This window comes from Rhyacophila brunnea, unplaced genomic scaffold (genome assembly GCF_057557595.1).
Source record: "Rhyacophila brunnea isolate RB1 unplaced genomic scaffold, BYU_Rbru_1.0 scaffold_3, whole genome shotgun sequence".
NCBI lineage: Eukaryota > Metazoa > Arthropoda > Insecta > Trichoptera > Rhyacophilidae > Rhyacophila > Rhyacophila brunnea.
The window spans coordinates 7,581,461-7,605,635 of record NW_028232965.1 but is presented as its reverse complement, the minus strand read 5'-3'; the positions used below and the strand labels follow the sequence as shown (position 1 = coordinate 7,605,635).

The 24,175-nt window shown below is 34.1% G+C and overlaps 1 protein-coding gene across 1 annotated transcript; it reads left to right on the top strand.

The window, feature by feature from the left end:
* Positions 1-441: 441 nt before the first annotated feature.
* On the top strand, positions 442-11,738 carry LOC147067810 (doublesex- and mab-3-related transcription factor dmd-4-like). The gene is made up of 5 exons (XM_085952463.1): positions 442-594; positions 3,664-3,858; positions 4,936-5,045; positions 5,442-5,592; positions 11,706-11,738. The coding sequence occupies exons 1-5, from the start codon at positions 442-444 to the stop codon at positions 11,736-11,738; spliced, it is 642 nt and encodes a 213-aa protein (XP_085808589.1).
* Positions 11,739-24,175: the final 12,437 nt, after the last annotated feature.

Sequence of the window (24,175 nt, the reverse complement as noted above, 5' to 3'; positions counted from 1 at the left end):
CTACTTATTCCTCGTAAAAAAATAATTATCAAACGCACACTCACTCTGTGCAAAAGTTACTTATATTTTTTTGGGAAATTTGGTGTTTTATATTCTGGATCCTACACTTACATTGTAAAAAAATCAACACGTGAGTTTGATCCAGGTATTCATGATTGTTCATTATATTTCGTATATGTCGTACATGTAGGTATCCGTTTACAAGATATAGTTGAGTAAAGTGTGCTTTATTTAATGAATTTCATAGCAGCAAAATCTTTATTTGCGTTTATTTCAAAACTGTGTTATTGTAGTAATCCAAAACCAGTGATTTCTGAGCTCGCATTCATTATATTTTAGAAAATGCGGATAATAAATAGCTACCCACTAAGACAATATTCCGTTACTGTTACGGATTCTTAACGGCCTAAAAATGATACCTTAATAATTTGTGTGTCGAAGATGTCTGGTGGTCGAGTTCCAAAATGTGCTCGGTGCCGGAACCACGGGCTCATCTCAGGTCTGCGCGGCCACAAGCGGGCGTGTGCCTACCGTCACTGCAGGTGTGCGAAGTGCGGCCTCATCAAGGAAAGGCAGCGTATCATGGCGGCACAGGTAACATTTTCACACATATTTATCTGCAGTGACGTCTCTAGGCAAAGTGCCGCCCTTAAGCTGAATTAGAATGCCACCCCCTTTATTTTTCAGTCTCAAATTATCTGAAAATTTGTTTCGTATTGATTTACCTATTTTATTATTTATATATTATCAGAAAAGTACACCATAAACCTTTAAAATGCCATACACAACATTTTATAATAATTAAGCATTCCCATGAAACCTGATCTCAAACAGTGGTTGTATTCAGTTCGTAGAGTTTTGTAACATGTTTGGAGGCACCGCGGAGAAACCGCTTACAATATGTATTATAATGGGTATTACAATACTACAATTACAATAGTCCTGTAGTCAGGATATTTAATGCTTCGATCGTTTTTAAAATTAAGATGTCGATACTTTCTAATGAAACGGCCTCATTGAAAAACGCCACTGCTCTAAAAAGATGTAATACACATTTGTACCCGTTTCTTTATTCGCCACTCTTTATAATATGCCGACCCTATTTGTGGCTTTATAAATTGCCAACGTGAATATCTCTTCACTTAGATTGTTCGGCAGTTTGGTATTTGCTTTTGTTAATTACTACAATTAAAATTTTGCCTCTACGCTCTTGTCCCATGGGTACTCTTAACTGAGCGTAGTTATACACAAAGCAGCCAAGCCACAAATTTGAAAAAAATGAGTTATTGTGATTTCCATAATCTCACACGTCTGTTTTACGTTCTGCACAAATCAGCCAAGCTGTTGTCATACAAAAATTTCATATAAATGCGTTTTAAAGATTTTGCAAATCCCAGAATATGACATTTTCGATTTGCATAAAGCAACCAAGCTGCTGTCATACAAAAATGTCATATAAATGCGTTCTAAAAATATTCTATATTCGTTCTGCAAAAAGCAGCCACATGATAATATAATGTACTTACCTAATTATTAAACTCCTGGCTGTAAGGTGTGTTTTTCTACATTCAATTAATAAACATTATTTTCTCAATTACATTATATGTTTTTCATTTTATTATATATAATATAATATATAGATTTTTCATATAAAAATTAGTGCCAGGCAGCTAAATATTAATGTATAATTTACAAGTTTTTCGAATTATTTTCAGGACTTTGAAATACCCATAATATTTAAATAACTATAACTTTGAAGATTTTTTTTTTTAAGAAAATAGATGCAAAAATAACGATTTTTCTTACAAAAATAAGAGTTGGCTGCATTCAAGAATGAACATTCTAAAAAACCCGTTTTGCACAAAACAGCCTGGACTGCTAAAACACCAAAATTTCATAGATTTTATGCTTTTATCTCTTTATAAGTTACACAAAATCATATATATATATAATATCTATCATTCAAAAGGTATAAACAGTATACAGAGGCTTTGTGGATTTAAATAAACACACTTTACATAAAAGTGCTTCTATCTCTGTTTGAGGTTTGTGTGGTTTGGCTGCTTTGCTTATAACTACGTTCCTTAAAGCCGTATTAATTCAGTCAACGCACAGAGATATTCCCAGTCAAGACGATTCACATCCAAATGTAGGGTCTCGTGATACACCTGACTAATACAGGGTATGATACGGGGCGGGTGTGGTTTAGTGTGGCCATTAACTTCAACGTGCCTCCCCTTTGCAACAGTCGGTTTGCCTACACCTCTACGGGATGTCACTGATGACTCCATAAACTGACGACTTTACATGACGTATAGAATTCGTCATGGTTAGCTTAATAGCGCCTGTACACGTGCATGGATTTACTGGCAGCAATAGTGCGTATTTAAAAGTATCGTAACAATGACTGTTTAAACGTAAAAGTGCTGACTGTCTCTCTAATTCATTCTTTAGGAGTGAGCGAGACGCGATGTTGTCATTGTATTGCACTATTTCGTACTATTTCACAGGAAATGAAAATCGGTCAACCTGAAAATTCGTTCGTAGTTCGTTCGCCACTATCGTTCTACTTACTGCACATGCGAAGATTGAAAAAAATCCAACTGTTGCATGAAAATGCAGAAGCTTCCAAACTTTTTGATTAATGCATGCAATCTTGCCAACTGCAGGATAATACATTTTTACCCATACATTTTCTTGTTATGGCCGCGAAAATACTTTTATTGAAGTTAATTCCTCCAAACCGAAACCCGGCCCGCACCACGCTTGGTCTTAATCGAGCGTATCACGGGACCCTACAGTGGCAATGTGAAGCATCTATTTAAATTTTGCCTGGGAATGCCCTGGGAGAAAATATCCAAGACTGAGGTTGCTACGCTCAAAGTGAGCTCTGACTGAGTTTAAAGAATTTATTCTAATGCTAGGTGTCAGGGAGAGAAAAACATATGGAAATTACGAAAAAGAAAATGAATTTAAGGTATATATAACAAAGAAAACGAAGCTAATCATACGGACATCAAAAATTTATGTGAAGAGATCTTCACTGGTCAAGGACGGTTAAATTGGCGCCGGGACAACTAGACGCCACACAATTCGAAATTAAATAGACGTTAGATACTTATAGGTACTTTTAAAATATATAAATATAAAATATTTAACATTATTATTTATATTTAAATTATTATATTATGATTTAATAGTTGGTGAGAATTTAAGTATGCACACGTAAATAATGATTTAATCGTGCACATGTTTAAGTTCCAACAAAAAAAGAGTTTTTTAATTTATATAAAGCCTTAAGCATGGTAATTCTCAATCCGTAATAAAAAAACATTATGTTAATAGTAAAATGAATTAAAAATACTAAGTAGTAGATATAAACTGTTTAAAATTCCTCGTCTACATTCTGTATACGTGTCTACGACAGTACGAGGTCCAATTGTCCAATTGTCCTGGCGACCAGTTGTCCCATTCCCATCTTCACGCCCGCAGTAAGACGCCGCAATTTTTTTTTAAATGCAAGATAATTGGCCTTAGTAGCAACCAAGTCGGATGGTCCGATGGGCCCAACAGCTGGTTGGACCTACTACTTAGAACTACTTAGACATTCCCGGACCGAATGTTGAAATACATTTGAATTATATTATTATTTTGTCGTCTTAGGTTGCATTGAAGAGACAGCAAGCCGCGGAAGACCGCATCGCGCTGCACCTGGCGACGGCGGCGGGCGTCCTCAGGCCTGCAGAGTTGGAAAGCGACGCGACGCCCGCGCTGCCGCCGGGACGCATCTACGGCATGAATGTGACGCCGCCAGCGAGGCCTCACTCGCCGCATCCACCACCGATTTCTACACACGATGTAGCTAGTGTCAGGATACTTTATAAATTATATGACTATTATTCCTACAAGTTATAAGGTATATTACAAATACGCGTCTGCTTGGGTGGTTATAAAAAGCCATATTTAGACCAAGAGAGCAAATGTTCGTTTCCCCCCCCCACTCCAGCGAAATTTTCTCACTTTTTATTGAGAGAGCATAAAAATTTCGCTGGAGTGGGGGAAAAATAAACATTCGCTCGCTTGGTATAAATGCAGCTATATAGGCCCCCATAATGTTAGTTGCAGAAATTTTGTTATGTCGTGGGTGATATTTTTATACCCAATTTATACCTATATATTTTATACCCAATTTGTGAGAAATACGCATCTTTTTAAAATTTTGATATAATTTAATATATATACTTATCGCTTGTTTGAATTGGTTCGATGCCCCTTTTTAAATCTTTAAATGAATCGAATGCGTCACTTGCGTCAAAGAAAATCACCACTGTATATAGGTATGAGTTTGTATATAACAGACGTGGGCAAATGCGGCTCTTCGTTGGGTTAAGTGCGGTTCCCAATATCTCTTGATAAAAATATAGGTATTTTCTTTCTCCATTTACTAGTATTTTCGTGAGTTTCCTTTAAATTAATTAATTAATTAATTATTAATTAATGGTTTTCCTTTAATTATATAAAATTTGAATTTTTGCATTTAATACTACGTGAGAACGTGAATATGGTGTGGCTCTTTATATATATGAAAATTCAGAATGTGGCTCTCTCTGGTATCTTATAAGAGCTTTTAATTTTTTTATGATGTATCAATATTCTTCTCATTTTTACCTCTTAGTCTGGTAATTCGATGTTGTATCGATTTTTCGTTATATTTTTGTAGAAATTAATATTTATTTCGGTGTTGTGTGGCCTAAAAAGACGGTTTTGTAACGTATAAACAAAAGCTTGTAGCATTATTTACTGTAATTTTTATTTTCAGTGTGTAATTGATTTAAATATTTTTATTTGTTGACATTCTGATGAAGTCTACTTCAATAGATAATAAATATTATGTTCATGAAATAGTATATAAATTTAATATTAATAATAATGCAGGAAGACAGTTCAAGAACGGATTCCGAAAAAGGTCGTCCATCCACAGACTTCGGCTTTCATGACGATGAGAACTCTGCGTCCAGAGCCTCGACGAGTCCTCATATTGACAGGTAACTACAAAATATGTTTAATATTTTTTACGGTAACAAAATCTGGGCTTGCTAATATCACGAATAAATTTTATTTAACAACATATTATACTGTATCTTTGTCTGTAATCTTGTTGTAATGAACAATATATTGATTTTTAATTTGTTAGAAACTATTTTTTTTTATCAAAGACATGTTTCGTTAAATAGTTTATTGGATGAGTTTGAAGACAAACGGTTGTATAATTTTTAATATTAAATATAATTTACACGATAAAATTACAATGGAATGTGGATGAGTATGCCAGTAGGTAATGGCACTAATCAATCGAAAAAATATTATTTCTTAAAATTGAACGAGCTAAAATTTATATCAATAAAACCGTATGCTCTTTCCTTATATACAATTGGTTTCAGCTTAAACGCATCATCAGCCAGTGTAAGTCGGGCTAGTCTGGAAATGCTATCAGGACTTTTTCCTGGACGTAAGCGCTCTGTCCTGGAGCTTGTTCTCAAGCGATGCAATCATGATCTGCTGAGAGCAGTTGAACACTTCAATAGATCACGGGTAAGAAATATTGCACCAAATTTGTGTATTTGATCATCAAATGTCTCCTAAACCATTTTCGAAAAGTAGTAAAAAAAGTATTGCCAAATTAATAAAATATGTAATAATTAATTGAACATATTTAATTTAGAAAAACACTTTCTGAGGAGTATATTATAACCAATAGAAAAAGTCTTTTTTGAAAAAAGTAAGCCACCCCGGCCGGGAATCGAACCCTGCATCTCCACGGGTTTACGCCCCATTCCGTCGCATTTAACCTATATGCTACGGCGTGACATACCAATTGCGACATATTTTAACTATTGGTCACTTTTAATACCTACTCATCAGCGCTCTTCCAAATCAAGCTACTTTGGCAATCGATTTTTGTTTCTTAAATCAAAGTAGGTAACTATTTACTATTACTTTGACTACTAACCGACGTCGTGGAATTTCTCCAATATTTTTTAGATGTAACTACTTGCACTTGCTAATAATTTATAATTAACTATTTCTTTTATTCAATGAATAATTCACAAGATTTAAGAATATATCATTCTGATTATTGAACATATATACGAGAAGAAATAATATAGTTAAGTGTAGCAAACACTAAATGTATCATCTGACTGATATAATAAAATATTAAATAAAATACATTATTTATTATTTTTCGACTATACAATTTTTTTGTTATCTGAACCAAATTCACCCCCAATTAGTCCGGAAAGTGAAAGTTCTGCTGTAGTAAAAACAAATGGTTTAGAAATATTAATATTCTTATAGGAGGCAAAACCATTCTGCGATGTCCGTTCGGAAGGTTCAGCATTTCGCGCGGTATCTCCTGGTCGCAGTGGAAGGTTGGTTCCTCTGGTCTGCGGCCTGTGTCCTGACTGGCTGCTGCCGAGGTCTTTCTTCGTTCCATTACCCCTTCAAGCTCAGCAGCCTCCGCTGCCAGGGACTTGCCCGCCAGGGTGTGATCGGTGCGGACCGCACTGTTAGTTATGTTTGCTACCGATCGTTTAAATAATGTTACCGTGATCAATGTAGCGTTGAAGCTAATCTGATAAATAATTACTGAGCAGGTTTTGTAGATAACGATATCGTCCATTTTTGATGATAAATATATAAAAAATGATATCGAGTTTAAACTGTTCTGAAATAGATTTTATAATATTGATGTATTTATTTACCAAACTTATAATGATGACAGCGGCAATTTTCTTTGACACATATCGATGGCCTAATGTTAATATCCCGTAAGTGACTTTTTACAACACTAAGCTAAAAAAAACTAAATATTTAATATCCCGTAACGTATTCGACTGTTAATAATTCACACCAGTTGCGAAGGAGGTATGCTTTTAAGAACCGACATAAATAGTGCACTTTAAACTTTGTTAGTCATACGTATTTGTTTTTATTGAACTAAGACTACAATTTACAGGTGGTGTTGTTTAGTTTTTTAAAATCAATTAAACCCTGCTCAAACCATAATTGTTTTGGTATATTTTAGGCGATCTGATAAAACTGTGCACACTTTTTCATTATTATTTATTTGTTTTCGTTGAATTAGAAATACATATTACATATCGTCACTATTCTGGCAGAAGACACTAATTCTAAAAATGACATATTGAGTTAGTTATACCAAAATGTTCCTTATTTCAAACTTTACCGTCTGGAAACCTTCTTAATAAATAAACAGTCTTTATTTTAAAGTCATATTTTTTTACGATTACTTAATAAACTCACATAGACCATTTCAAACATTTTAAAAGCTTAAAAGTCATATAACTCAAAATTAGTATTCTCCAGTTAGTGTGTTCTGCCAGAACAGAGACGATATGTTGTTGGTTATTTTCTTAATTCATTACATAAGCAATACCTGAACCCCTAAACTAAACTATGATAGATAAAAAAAATGTTGTTCTATCTATACAATATCTAAAATTATGTATGATTTAATGGCATCATTTTAGATATTTTATAGATAGACGAGTGTTCTTTTGACTATTATTTATTATGGTTTCATTTTCGCAGGGTTCAATTGAATTTTAAAATCTAACCAACACCATCTGTAAATAGTGGTACCTATTAGTTCAATGAAAACAAATACGCATGTCTGAAAAAGTGTTTAGTGTGCACTATTTATTGCGGATCTTAACAGCTTACCTCCACCCTTCGCCACTGGTTCACACATGACAATAACCCGTAACGTAATAGTGGTAAAGCAAAGCACATAACGCCTAATATAACGATAACATCCAATAACATGTGATATAAATTATATATAAAGATAAACATCCAAATTTATTATATTAATTATGCACTGTGTAAGTGTAAAGTGAAATTTTAAAGCTGAATTCAACACACGTCATGCAACATACTTGGCAGCTTAGAAACAAGATACGGGTTATTACAAGTTTATTCCTGTAATGTTCAGATGCGGAATTACTAAATTGGCTGTATCATTTTTGTTAAAATAACTACAGATACAGGAATTTCGCAGTCGATGGGCAGTATTTTTTTTTGTTTTTAGTACCTACATCAAAAAGTCATTTTCATCATATATAGTCAGATAGGGGTATTAACATTAGACCAACGATATGTAGGTATATAACGCAGTTATTCGAGAAATTTAAAAGAAGGCCTCATATTATAATGCAAACCAGTTATACAATTAATAACTTATATCAAAACCTGAAAAAAGATGCGTATTTCTCATAAATTGATAACGTATAAAATATTGCTCAAAGCATAACAAAATTAACATAAAACGCCTATAACATAACCACTAAAAGGCCCAGTGGCGAAGGGTGGAGGTAGGCTGTTAAGATCCCACATAAATAGTGCACATTAAACTTTGCCAGTCATTCGTATTTGTTTTTATTGAAATAAGACTACAATTTACAGATGGTGTTGATTATTTTTTTTAAATCAATTAAGCCCTGCCTAAGCCAAACCATTATAGTTTTGGTATAATTTTTGGGATACGACAAAATTGTGCACACTTTTTCATTCATACTTATTGTTTTCGTTGGATTAAGAATAGATAATATTAAATATTTTGTTGGTCCATTTTTTTAATTCATTAAGCCCTGCCTAAACCAAACTATAATAGATAAAATATTGTTTTATCTATAAAATATCCAAAGCTATGTATGATTTAATCGCATAATTTTAGATATTTTATAGATAAACCAATATTTTTTGAGTATTGTGTACTATGGTTTGAATTAGGTAGGGTTTGATTGAATTTTAAAAACTAACAAACGCTATCTAAACTGTAGTCTTAGTTCAATGAAAACAAATAAAAATGACTGACAAAGTTTAGTGTGCACTATTTGTGTCGGATACTAACAGCCTACCTCCACCCTTCGCCATTGACTACTCGCACTTGTACACAAAAAAAAAAACCATTACTATTATTAATTAAGGAAAAAGATACATACGTACATTGTTATTTTTATTAGCTTCGAACATTTTTATTTATCCCCAATACTAAATAGTATTTATTATTATACATTCATGGCGGAACAATCTAGGATACACGCTAACTTATTCTAGTTTCCGTCACCATTCTTATCTACCTTCTCCAATCCGAGAAATCAATTGCTCACACATCCTTGGTTATAACAACTAACTACATAAACGTAACCCGATCAGGATTCGAAATTGTGAAAATTTCAGAATAATTATTTGGAATATCAGCAGGTTTGTTAGTGTTAGTTTGTGTGAAGACTGGTCTCAGCGGAGAATATATTTGTATGTTCATTTTCAGAGATTGTACTTTAAGTTCCAGATTGGTATGCAATAAAAAAGCAACATTTATTGACCACCTGTGTTATTCTGTTTATATTCGTGGGGTTGCTGCCAAAAGTTTGTAAGTTGATGATTTACGTATTTAGAGTTAACAACGGATTACATATATTGTGTAATGTGTCTATAAACATGTATACTAGAACAAAAGACCGGAGCATACAAAAGTGCCGTTTCATTTCATAACACACTTATTTCTATAAAATACACATAAAATTAGATTAATAGTTAATAATTTCGTAAAATTATCGAGCGCTCCTTTCCATTTCAAGCGCTAGGTACGAAGTAATCCAATATATTATATAACATGCACATAAAGCATAAATAAATTATCATTATGTTTGATTTTAGAAGGCAAATCAAACATCAAATTGCAATTACTCCATTACATTTCAAGACTTACCGAGTTTTGGCAGTACCTCACGATATTGCCTACTACTTATAGGCATATTATAGTTAATTATTAATATTACACGTAGATACTCTGTTTTCACCATTTTATTACATTGTCTTAAACTCTGCTTAATGGATGAATTAAGAAAAAAAAGAATAGAACGTTGTAAACATCCATACCTTATATTATTTAGATGTGACATATTGATGGTTGAACCATAATATTATACCATAATTACATGTAAATATTTCTGTTTTATTAGCGCAACGCAATACTTGTGTGCTACGGTATTCAGATTACAGTTACGCACCCATAGTAGTTAACTAGATATAGTTTGCTACTTATTTATTAAGTCATTCATATATGACTATTTATTAAATAAACTATTATAATTAATTCATGATCGTATTCTTGTGTTACTTATTATTTTAAAATATGTTTTATAAAAACTTTGTTATGTTTGAAGATCTCAGTTAAATTAAATTTAATTTGTATACGTATATGGAAAAATATGTAGTATTTAACTTTAAATTTTGTCGGTAAGTGCAATTGCTTTTAAAATGTTACCAGCCTAAGTAAAATTATTGTAAAAGTGTTTTTAAAAAAATAAAAAAAAACTTTATGAGATTTGCATTTAAACTTTTATTTATAACTATCCAACACCTCACAAAAATACACTTTAATACAAACTAAAAAAAAATTGAAATCGATTGACATATAATAGTCACCCCGTTTCTTTCTTGCCGTTGGGCAAAATGTATGTGCAATTTTGGTGTCTCTTTAGTTAGTAGGCATCGTTATATTATGATGATTGTACATCATGTATACCAACAGTTGGATTCAACCAAATTTAAATTTAACAATTAATTCTTCGGTGAAAATTATGTGTAAGTGAACAAATGTTGGTTGATTTTGAAAATGGAATTAAATTTTATAAAGCATCCTTAGTCCGAAGTATTAATTTAAAAAAATGTAATACGTCGTATGAAATATACCTATCATTTTAGCTTTACAGTCTAGACATGTCTGGGATCTACCTTTTACTTAGCACCTTGTGAAATTGTGCGAAGAACTCGTAAATTGGACGATTTATTAAATGGACAATTTGTCATATTACCTGACACAACAATAAAATTACTACTACAGTTTAATTTTAAACTATAGATACCTATCTATACTAGTAAGTATACTAAATAGAAAATAATAAAGTAAACTACGTTTAAATTGTAAAATACGCTAAAAGAGACCAACAATTTATAAGTATAATAAAAACATAAATATACTAATAATATTATATTACAACTAATTTATCACTTAGTATTCACCACATATTATAATGATTGCTTTACGACACGTTTTCATTCCCTTTGTGAGCTTTATAAAGTACGTGTGCCAAAATTTACGCTTTAGTTTTTGTAATATTATATCTACTTATTTTCTATACTCTATAGTCTATATTGTATAGTAGTGGTACAAAAAGTTATGAAATGTGTAAAAAAGATAGTTAGTAATATTTAAAGTTATAATTTTTGGTTAGTTAAGGTTGTCGATTTTTAATGGAAAAATCGTGAGGAGTAAGGAGAAATTTATTAGAGTTCAAAAATTTGTTCATTAACCTGTCATTAGTGTTACTTATTGGTATACTTGCTATTTATTTAGAGGAGTGTCAAAATAATCATTTGTTTAACACCGAGTAAATGTTGAATCCCTTGAAAAAATCAACAGTTCATTTAAATTATGTTTTTAAAATACAAGTTTATGCCAAGATGTTGAAAAAATGATTGCAATCCCAATATTATTAATGTACCTACCTAAATTACTGTTTTAATTCATAAGCGGCGCATATGGGCCTACGGTAAAATATAATGTAAAATAACCCTAGGAATATCATGTAAACGACATACGGTATCCATTATAGTGGGAGACAAGTTTACCTTACATCCCCTACTAAAACAAAGCGAAAAAAATAACTTTGCTGTAATTCGGGAAGCCGACTCGGATTTTGTTTGTAGAGCATCTAGTTTCATTGAGTGGGCTCGCGTTTATATTAGACTCACTTCATTAGCCTTGGTTGTTTATTTTGGAGTGCGGTGCGAGGATCAATGATATAATCGTCAAAATCAACACGTTGACTTTATTATCAACTTACTTTTAAAATTATTCAATGACCAACAATAATTTAAACAATTAGATGAAACATGTTTTCAAAAATCTAACAGTTTTTCTACTCTGAGTGCGCAGTGATGTGAAGTTTTGATTTTATAATTCAAACCAAAACCTAATTATTATTTATAGAATTTGCGAATGTACATAACACTCACACATTATGACACGCTAGTCGGCTGGATCACTTTTGGATGAAGGCCTACAATTACATAGATTTATATAAACATCAAACTTAGTACATTATAGAAAAGTTAAAAAATTGCAACTAGCGTATTGATAAGCCATTCAAAAGCTCGATGCGGAATAATCATTTAAGTTAATGGCCCACCAATCCACACCACACATCACCCGGTCACAATCACGGGAACCTAAGTTTAGATGACAAGGATAATTATTTTTTTATGACTGGGTATGTTTCAGGACTGGTTATCCAAGATTAAGCTCGCTATACACTCAAGTGTGCTTTGAATTTACATAATTTAAGTGCCCATGAAAGAGGAGCACGTATAGGCAAAATTAAAGCTTGCAATAAGTAACAAAGGCTCATTCAAAGCTGTCTTGAAGACGTTGGTAGTATGACACCGTAAATTTTCTTAATGTAACACCATGGGTTTTCTCGGAAGGTTTGATCTTCCCAGAGGATGTGGTTTATGCAGATAATCAGCTGGGCGAGTTAATTTAAAAAAAATATTTTTTTAAATATAATATTAATAAAGTGTTTATAGTAGTAATGCACCAGACTCCGCCACCCCATTGTTTACGTTTAGTATGGCGCCTCGTTCGTCTCTTACATTTTCTTGTATTTGTTTGAGATGAAATATAAAACAATCACTATTTATAATAAACATAATCATAACAATCACAGTAAATCAAAACATTGCTAATCGATATTTATCGATTTACATTAAATGGCAGAGTTAAATCGAAAAAAATACATATTGAAATAGAACAGCCTGTTGTTATTTTCCGTTACTATTAAATAGTAATTTTGGCATAGCTTTTCATCACGTATGAGATGTTGATCTTTGTTTAAACTGGTTTCGTACGTCATGAAAAACGTGTCATGTACAACAATATTTTTTGATGGAGTATCTTTTTCTGATAATTGTCTTGTTGACAATAAAATTATTGGTCTACGGTAATTCGTTAGAGATAACTAATATATCTAAATTAAAATCAATGCGAGTCCCTACAACATCAACGACAGACAACAAATTGTGACCCTCTACACATTCTGACCAAGGATTCATTCTCTTTCAAATAATTCGTCTATAGCTATGTTCAATACCTCCATTCAGGCACTCAACTACTGCATTAAATGTTTTTGTTGTTGTTATGTCCCTACTAAAATGATACAGCCAATTTGCATGAAAATTTCAAAGGGGGCTTTGAAACAGTTCACACCAGTCATAACATGAATAAATTATATCTAAAAAAGGTGTATATCATACAAATTAATGTTTTTTTAATATATCGATTTTGATTTCCCAGGAAAAACGGTTAACTGGCATTAAGCAATGTTAAAGTCAGCAGATCATGCATTGCTAAGGGACAAAAAAATTATGCAAAAAATGTATATTATAATATAGATATTTAGGTAAGTACATCTTTGAGAGTATTTCTTTCGGCTGCATCATTAATGCCTCGTCCTGCCTCATTAATGGAAGTTTCTGTTTGTATTTTAAAGGATTTTGATTAAATATGTACCTTTATTATTATAAATTACCTACTTCCGTTCTATTCATGTATTAATACAAGATTATTAATATATAAGTTTTAATATAAATTAATCTGCGCAAATAAATTACGATTAAACTATGTTTGCCTAATTTTTACAAAATACAAATAATAAATCGTTTCTAATGCATGGATTTAATAATTTTTTTTTTTTTAATGGGTTCTTAAAATCAATCAGTGCGTCTGGATTCTACGTCACTAAATGCACCACTAGATTTCTTCAACAGATTAAGTCCTAACATTTTCAGAGCCACTGCAGGCACCACTGCTTTTGGTGATGGTGGGTTTGATCGAGTATGCGACACGCTTCGTGTAGGAAAAGTTTGCTTACGATTTGATTTCATTTGGCAGGCTGGCGGAAACAATACAACTCGCTACCCTGTTGACAGAGAGGTGTACGCCGCACAGAATACCGCCCCGAGCTCTCCTTTGCCCCCCTTTTTCCATCTATCTGCTCACTGTGTCAATGTTTTTCTTTTCAATTACACAGATCATTCTAGACGCTTGTGTGCTTAAAGGTAGAGAGCATTGACATTTAGATGGACACTGATTTAGGGATGTGAAATTACAATTAAAATGTTCTAGTCCCAATTATTTATTAATTTTTACTTACCTTTAAAATTGGTCCTGAGTTATTATAATTGTCGATCCGGAAAACTCTTCTCAGCGGCCATCGCTTAGCATTACTCACTCTCACTGAGGTCTATAAGGCGACGTTTATCAACGCGTTGCCTGTCCTTGCTGGAGTGCTTCAGTTAGACTTGCACATGTGGGTTCGTGGTGTCTCAACTCCCTTGCTCGGGGGCCTGCGGTATCTTAATATCGCCGCCTTCAGATCTTGGATACATTGGCCGGTGCGCTCGAAGAACTGTTGTACGCAATGTGGCGATGGACCTCCTCTTCCAAGGGCAGATAAATGCATTTATTTTTTCAAATATAAAGTGGCGCATGGAGATAACCAGGATGACTACAGACCGTTGAACTTTTCAGTTCTTAACAGGATATGGTGGTTTTGCCTCCAAGCTCTATTAGCTTGGCTTAATCGAAACTCCGACTTGCTTATGTGTTGAATATGTCTATTGAAAGGGAAGAGCTTCACAAGGCGGTTCAACCCTCAGTCGTTGGATCAGTCGGTCATTGCAACAACTTTCACAAAGTTTGTGGAATTGCACAGTAAACGAGAAGGTCTTTTTTCATCAAGAATTAACCGTAATTTAATCTATATTATATTAAACTATATCAAAGCAGGAATCACGCACACTCTAGTGCACGCCAACCAAGGTCTTGGGAAGTTGCTCCTGAGACACTCTCAGCTCAACTTTGAAGGGCGCCTAATGTTCGTTACGCCATGGAATACGCATGCATAATAGGTGTGGAGATGTGGCGGGTGGTTGAGGGAAAAACAATTTAATTAATATGATTAATACTTTGGACGCGGAAGACGCACCCGGCGCGTAATGGCCAGGCGGCCGATCGATGTAATTAACGTGCATTTTAAAGGTTCTAATTAAAAAATCATTATCTACTCAGCAGCGAATGAGTTAAGCATCTGACCTTACGTGAAAAATCGCATTGTCGTTGTCCGTGTGTTAGTGTTGAAAAGACTTTCATTGAGAAACAAGAGTAGTAATGAAATACTTGGGAATAGTTTTCTAGTAAGGTGAATCAATCCTCCAATTCTCAAAGGACTTATGTGGAAAAATAAAAGACAAACAGTGCGCAATCGAGCAAAATTGCCCGAGGATTGAAGTAATACAGTTACTACCGGTTACAAGATTCATCTCACAAAGCTGCCTCAAGGATGTTGACCTTTCTAGTTATCTTGTCTTATCTGTCGATTAAATTAAATACTTACCACTTTATATATTGATATATTAAATATGAATAGTCCGATGAGTATATTTATATACCTACTTATTATATTCATAGTCCATTAAGCTCATTGATTGTTGTTTATGCATTTAGAGCATTTTAACGATTTTTTCCAAAGGGATTTTTAAAAGTTTATAGGTGACTAGCACTTAATTAAACATGTCTTTAATGATAGTAGATGTTATCATACTATGAGTAAGTATATTTATGTCTGTTGATAATAAACAATTTTTCCATTTCCATTGTTAACAAAATCAATTTGGAACGTATACACCAGTATATTATACAGTGTGATATGGTTATTTTGAATTGTAATTTTTTTTATACTTTCAGTGGATATTTATTTACCAGATATTGCACTTCAATATTCATTAATATTTCGTATAATTTTATTGAAAAAACACAACAATAACTACAATTTACTAATCTTACAATATTTAAAGAAAAAAGAACGAAGTTATAAAAGATTTTCTTCCATTTCAGTATCGAATGTATACACAATATAAAGGAATACTATATTATGATCTACTTCACATCTTAATCAGAGAAGCGTCATTTTTTTATGATTATTGAACGCCCGTTACTGTGTGGATCAAGTGATAATATTAGTCAACGATACTAAATATCATCCAAGATAATCTTTATGTGTATTTTTGACTGATGTTTATTGGAAGAACATAGTTGTAACAATATTATATTGTGTAAAATAATTAGATGCATAAAATAATATGATGCTGTTAGTTTCAAAGTTGGTTACTTCCATATAGGTACCAACGGACATTTTAAGATAATCGCAAAAAACCGTCAAGCACATTAAATTTTAGAACTACATATTTTGCAAAAATATGTATTAATAAAATGCCCTTTACTTTATTAAATTTAATTTAAAAAATCGTACCACATAAAAAAATGTGGCTAATAAATACAACCGACTTTGCAATCATTCTGTTGTTTAATTCTATTTAACAAGCTTAGTTGAATTAATTTTTTTTCACTATACATACTATGGAAAAGTACTTACAGAATAAGAATCAATAAAAATATATAAAAACTAAAGATGGAGGTAATCGACTTTGAAATCAATAATCTCGTATTAAAAAAAAAATTATCATTTTTGCTTCTGAGAATAGTAAATGAATCAAGTAAAGGTTATATTAACATATTTTTTACGACAAATGGTTGTCAACTATTCGTCCAAACCTGTGTATATCAGACGTTCATTGAAAAAAATGTGATTTTATTTTTGAAGATTAGGCTTCTGATGGTCTTGTAAAACTGGAGTATTCATAGTATGTTTTTTATTAAAGTAGCATTCTAAACGTCAAAAACTAGGCATAAGGTGTGTAGCAAACATGTTACCTAGTCCCACAATGCCAAGAAAGCGGGCCTCTGGTAAATATGAAGCCATGCTCTCAAAGCGCACGCTGGGGATAGGATTTTAAAAATAATTTAGGATTGTATTCGTGATTCTTCTGATATTGTCAGTACGTATATTATCTATAATTGTCAGCTCGACAGCTACAGACGACTATCAGATAGTTCGATACCATTCCAGGATCCAATCGCAAGGATAAGCATATGCAAGAACGCACGATGATGATCAAATGAACGTTTACAAAGTATAACTATACATACAATATACTTGTCCAGTAGTACGATCCGAGTACACTCGGACCGAGCGCCATTCGAGCGCACTCGTACGAGACAGCTTCATACTAATTACTGTTAGAAACTGGAGCAAAAAGATTTTTTAATATCAAATACACGTTAACGTTAAAGTTTTGGCATTTTTCGGCAAAAATTTGCAACGTAGGCAAGTTAGAATGTACAAAATTGACCAAGCTAGTACGGGAGAAGTGCTTTGCAATCATCTCAGTTTCTCTGGGCTGTATGATAGATTCAATATAGTGAAGAAAAATCAAATGCTAGTCACAATTGCATTTAAAACAGTATTAATTTGATGACTTATTCCATTGTAAGGAGCTATGTAGTTGCAACCATTATAACAATTAAATATAAACATTTAGAAGTGGTGTTAAATGAGAATATTGTTTTCAATATACTTACAATTAATAAAGGTCTTCTTTCTGTCATACTTGTGCAAGAAAATTAAAAAATACGTGGAAAATGAGCGCATGTATCATCTTCTGAGATTTCTAGTAGCCTTTGCGTGAAATTACTTTGCTTAGAATCATTTCTCATCTCATGTCAGACGTTTGAAAATATCCAGTTAATGTTATATCAGCCGGTCTATTTAGTGGTGAAACAAAAAGTGTTTTTAGTCGTGTGTTGTGTAAACATCGGCGGGCGATGTTTGTTTTTGTTAGCGGCAGAAATTTCGACAGATATCAACCGCATTTTAAAACATTATCAACATCATTCTCAAAAGCTCCCAACATTTCGATATTTAAACCATTAAAAAAGGATTATGATCGTATGGATTGTATTGAAAAAAAAATGGAAAAAGTAATTTATTTATAATCATAGTTCTGTGATGAATTAGTAAATTGTGAATTAAACAACGATTGAATCACTGATTATTATAAGATACTTAAGTAAAAAAAAAGCATATTCCGAGATAATCAAAGAAAACTGTTAATTTCACTCAAAAAAATTTAAAAAATATAAAAAAATTGTCAGCTAATACTATAAATGAAACACATTAGATAGTATAAAAAATCTTTATTTAAAAAAATCAACTAGAGAGAGCTGTTTAAAAATGCTTGACATAGGGTGTTTTAATTTTCAAGCAAAAAATATACTTAAATAATAACATTAATTTAATCTACATATCTTGATACTCGATATCTACTTGTTTTTTATTATTATTATTTTTAATGGTAACATATTTAATCTAAAACTTCGATTCGAACCTTTCTGTCGTTTTCCAGTTGATTATTTCACTGTAAAAATTAAATGCTGTTAGATCAATATATTTTATCAAGCTTTTTATATCATTCATTTTTTTCTTGTTTATTGGTACATAGAGTTGAGGATAGGCCTTAGAAGTAGGCACTGTAACTGGAATTCTGCCATCCCGCAAACAAAATAATATATGTTCTACACTAGGACTTCCAATGAATGGTCGAGTCCAGGACTTGTGTTGTTTTAAAAGTCAACAGGTTTTTTTGGCGCGGTTTTATACCAAATATATGTTTGGCTGAAGTTGTTTTAATGTAGAATGGTGGTAAGTGGTTGAAAATAATTTTTTAGAATATAATTCGAAATTTTGAATTTTGTGACATATGTTATTTTATTATAAGTGATTCCTATTCCATAGCTCAGCTCAACCTACCTATATTACGATGAGATTACATTTTAAATTTAACTAATTATTCAATAAATTATGTCTACATAATATTATATATAATAACATCTGCTAAATTACCCCCCCCCCCCTAGGCGGCTCTCGTGGTGCAGTGGGTAAGGCGCTGGCCTTCCACCCGAGAGTTCTGGGTTCGATTCCCGGTCATGACAAAAACATTTTATGTGTTTTTCTCAAAGCCTGGGTGTTTGTGATTGTTCAAAATTACTAACAACCACCTTGTACGAAAAAGCAAGGACATGGTTATTAATAATTCTAAAAAAAAAAAAAAAATACCCCCCCCCCCCAATTCAGGCATTAGGCTGAAACCGGCTTCTCATGTTCTTGTAACAAGGATATTATAAGTATGTTTTTTTATTAAAGTTGAATTATAAATGTCGAAAACTAGAGTGTGTAGAAGCATCTTACCTGATCCCACAATGCCAAGAAAGCGGGCGTTGGATATGATGCCGTGCTGGGGAGCAGCGCGCTGGGGATAGGAACACTAGTCAGTTGGAAGCTCGAGTGGGGCGCCTTTTTTGTAATTAATACAATAATATTATTGTAAACTGTACATTGTCTATCTGAATCTTTCAAATTCAACAGTATCATGAATTGTTTGGACCAGTTTCGCGGTTCCGTTTTTATAAAAAAAATATGACTGCTCCACGAACTATTCCAACGTAGGTGCAGATAGAAATAAGGGAAATCTATCAATAAATTTTATAGAATTAACACGCTGAATCTTTTGAAAGTGTCGTAGATTATAGTTTAAGGTCTCTTCGGTACTGTCGACAAGATTACCGGCTACCAAGTCGGTTGCAACTATGGGGCATAAAAAAACGTTTACGTACGTGGTTCCGGCAATCAGGCACAGTTTCAGTTTATGCTTGCTGGCAACCATGGCTGCCGGAAACCAGTTGAGAGTGCGGAGAGGCCTTAATTAATGCAAAACTAATGAAGCGAAATTATGATTTGAGATTAAAAAGGTTTGGGAACATTTGTCATATATACGACATATTTAATAACTATGTCCTATTTTGCCATTAACACGTATTGAAAAATATACTGAACCATTCTCGTTAAAATGATGACTAGAGGAATCGATTCCAAACCTCCGTAGTTGAAAAAATATGTTAATATTATCTACTTAGGACCACCGTGGTTAACATTCAATTTAAGCTATTAAAATTCTAGGGAAAAAAATAACCGAGTGTGAAAAAATAGTCGAATTTGCATCTTTTATTGCTTGGGCGAGTGCTATTATCCTTCAAGTTATCAATTCGTCTATGACTAATGAGAGTTAAGTCTGATGACTACGCCAACGAAATGCGATCAGCTTTAATCAATCAAGATGATGATATTACTAACATGATTATAGATGGCGTTCGGTGTTAACCAAATTTGTTATTGACATTACTTTTCAAAAATGAATTATCATCAATATAAACCGAGGTTAATAAGCTACTGGGTGAATGTCTTCCCTGGCTCCTTCCATTATTCACGGTCGTTATGTTGTGCATGCTTTAAAGGTACTACATATTATACCTATCAACTTTGCAATACCACTTACCTATTGAACTTTACAAATCTTTTTATTAATATAACATGAATACTTGCATACCTATCTATGTCAGGATGAAAGCATTCAAAGACTCACATACTAGCCCTTTTATCTAAAGTCAATAATTTAATTCAAGATAACATTTTAACCGAATATAAGAACTTGTAAACAACGGTTGCCTTTGGATTCCGAAACCGGAGATCAATGCACTGAATCACGATAAATACATATTATTTTATATGAACAATATAACATCTATACCTACCTTAAACTTTGTACTCAATGTGAATACCATAAGCAACATTGTTGTTGTTGTTATAAACCTATGTGCACACCCCGGACGCGCACGTAGGCACCCATTGGACCTTGTCCCGGTTCAAGAAACCCATTAAGATTAATTATATAAAAGCACGGAACGCCCTGTTCCTATCGTCCATATAAAATCATTCATACTGTAAGCATCTTAAATTGTTAATATAATTTGTACTTTTTTTTTACGTTGAAATAAACAGTAATATTTACTCTACGAAAATCTTATCTGTTTACCGTATTCACACCATCACATTCCAAAAGCTAAATTCGCCCACGAAGGTAACTAACCTGACAAGATTATCTTCACAAAAGACTTACGGTCTTTAAGCGTACAAACTGTGAGTATTACATCAAGGAGTTCACAGAGTGTCCCATTTCTGGTTAAAAACTTAAGGAAGGTTAATACCACCAACCCGTACAGGATACCTGCTAGCCCAAATAACCTGTTTCCTTAAATTACTCATCGGAAGGACATAACAGTTCGTTGCCACGTAAATCCAACGAACTTTATTGAGTTCAAATATCCAGCGGGTTTTAGGGCGTCCCGTTGGTTGTTTAGTGCCCCTTGTGGGCCTTGTGTACCACTATATGATGGATTTTATCCAGCAGTCGTCCACTCAAAAACGCCGTGTCTAACACATTGCCATACAATATGCTCAGTGACTTTTATCACATCGCTTAAATCAATAATGACCTTTTTGAAATCACGTCAGGAGTCAAGCAAGGATGTGTACTTGCGCCCTTTCTTTTTATCATCATGATGGATTTCATAATGCGTAAGACGGTTTGCCCCAACAGTAGGATACGCCTACATCATGATGACACAAGCGATCTATGCGAAGAAAGACTGTGCGACTTGGAGTATGCAGACGACGCAGTCGTGTTTGACTCGACGATCGAAAGGCTGGAGGTGACCGTGAACAGGCTAGCCGCGAACTCGATGCGTGTGGGTCTTCATCTGAATGCCGCTAAGACCAAATCCATGTGCAGTGCTGCTTGCATCGACGCTGACACTCCTCTGCGGGTTTCTGGTCTGCCCGTCGAGCTGGTGTCCAGATTCAAATACTTGGGTGCCACGGTTGCCGATGATGGTGGTATTTCTAGTGAGCTTGGAATCCGCATGGGTGTGGCGGGCTCTGCGTTCAACCAACTTGGAGTCGCATGGAGGTCAAGGCTGTATTCTGTGAGGACCAAATGTCGTTTGTTTAACGCGTGCGTGCTACCTGTGCTCCTGTATGGCTGTGAGACATGGCATCTTACTAAGCTTCAAGAGTCTCGGCTTTTGAGCTTTGAGAATCGATGTCTCCACAGAATCTTAGGGGTACATTGGTACGACCGCGTTACAAACACCCGAGTTCGTGAGCAGACACAACAGCCTTTGGTGATTGACGTTATCACAAAGAGACGAATTACGTGGCTGGGACATGTATTCCGGATGCCGCCAAAGAGTGCGGCACTTCGTACCCTTGTGGCACAGCCTCAAGGGTTCCGTCGCCGTGGCCGGCCCTCCCTCACCCTGCAGCGATGCTACAAAAGTGACCTACGTGCTGCAGGTCTGACATGGCGGGAGGCACAGGAGTTGGCGATGGACCGAGGGAAGTGGCGCCAACTTGTGCTTGCCCTATGCCCCAATGTTGGGACGTGACAGGGTGAAAGAAGAAGAAGAAGAATATAACATTCTCGAAACTTGTGAAATGACAACGGTTTATTATAATAGAAAAATATTTCAAATGATTTAGGATTGTATTCGTGAGTCTTCTGATATTGTGAGTAACGTACATTATCTATGATTGTCAGCTCGACAACGTGATAGTTCAATACCATTCCACGATCCAATCGCAAGGATAAGCATATGAGAGGACCATGGCTCCCACATTAAAGCGGGCCCCCAGGCTAGGATCTTTGGCGGGCCCCCCTATCTATCGCTAAGGGTAAAGTCTGTGTGACGCTTTACAGTAGTGTTTTCTAAATGGTGTATTCAGTAAAATTAGGGTGTATTTTTAATACATCCATTTGAATTATGGAGTTGCCGAGTATCGACACACAATGAAAAATTGTATCACACAATCATATATTTTAATATAACACTATTGAAGTAAAATCGCGCCGCGGGCGACTTTTTTCACTATTAAAGCAAATTTGTGATGTGTGTTTATCTCACAAATCTGGTCGACTCACCACGCCGGGCCCTGTTAGCCTGGGGGCCATGGAGAGGACAAACGTTGATATGGACATGGGATTGAAAATGGACGTTAGTTATAATAGCTCATTTTTTTCAAAATGGTAAAAGAAGTAGATAGGTAATCGTGAGAATGCGCCTGTATCGTTATATTGTCCGGCACACACTCAAGGGGAGGGTTTTCGGATCCAAACTCCCCCAGAAAGTTAAAAAAATTAATTAAAATTTATTTGTGTATATTATAAGAGTTCTGATATTTTGGTTAACCGTATATTATACGATAATCAAGTTACGATAACTAGTGTAAATTAAAAAAAAACATAAGTACCGTTAATTTGTAGTATTGCTAACATTCGTAAAAGTGTTAGTGAATATTACATAGGTAAGGAAAGGGCGTTAGCGACCACACACATCGTGCCAGTCGCCGCCTACATATACCATAGATACTAATAATAATTCCGTGCAGTTAGTATGCGCGACAATCAAAACAAACATCCATTAGCGGCTTTGCTTTTTTCTCAACCACTTTCTTGTTTACATCACACGTTTTGCCGTTACTGCAACAGGGATGACTTTCGTCTTTGGCCGACAGCTGAGCTATGTCAATGATCTTCCATTATCACCATCCAACCAAAGCGGATTGGGCAGGTGCGCACACAGGCGGGGATTTTCGGATCCGGACCCCCTTGCTAACATTACTACCACAGAACATTATTTCTGAGTTCCCTGATTACTACAAACATTTGACTATAATAGTCAGGCCGTGACACTAAATTTCGAGTTATGCTGTTAGTAATGCTAGTTATTAATTGTCTTCAAATGCAATGCGGTTGCATGTTCGCAGTAAATTAAGTTTATATATTATAATATGAATGTCAATATTACTCGTAAAAATCATCATTAGTCTATTCGAAGTATGCGCAATAATTAGCACTACGATTGAAATTCTTGGTTTGTTGCCACGGTCTGACTATTAGTGGACCATGGCTAAATAGCATAATAGCGCCTGTACTCGTGCTGACTGTCTCTCCAATCTCATTATTCAAGAGTAAGCGAGACGTGATGTTGTCATTGTATGTTACTATTTGACATATCGTGAAGATCGGTGAACCTCAAAATGAGTCTCTGCGCGGTGTAGTATGTTTTTTTCTACTGTGTAGGGATATCGCACAGTCCAATTATTGTCGGGTGAAAATTCATATGCTTCTCAACTTTTTTGATCCATGCATACAATCTTACTTAGATAATACTTTT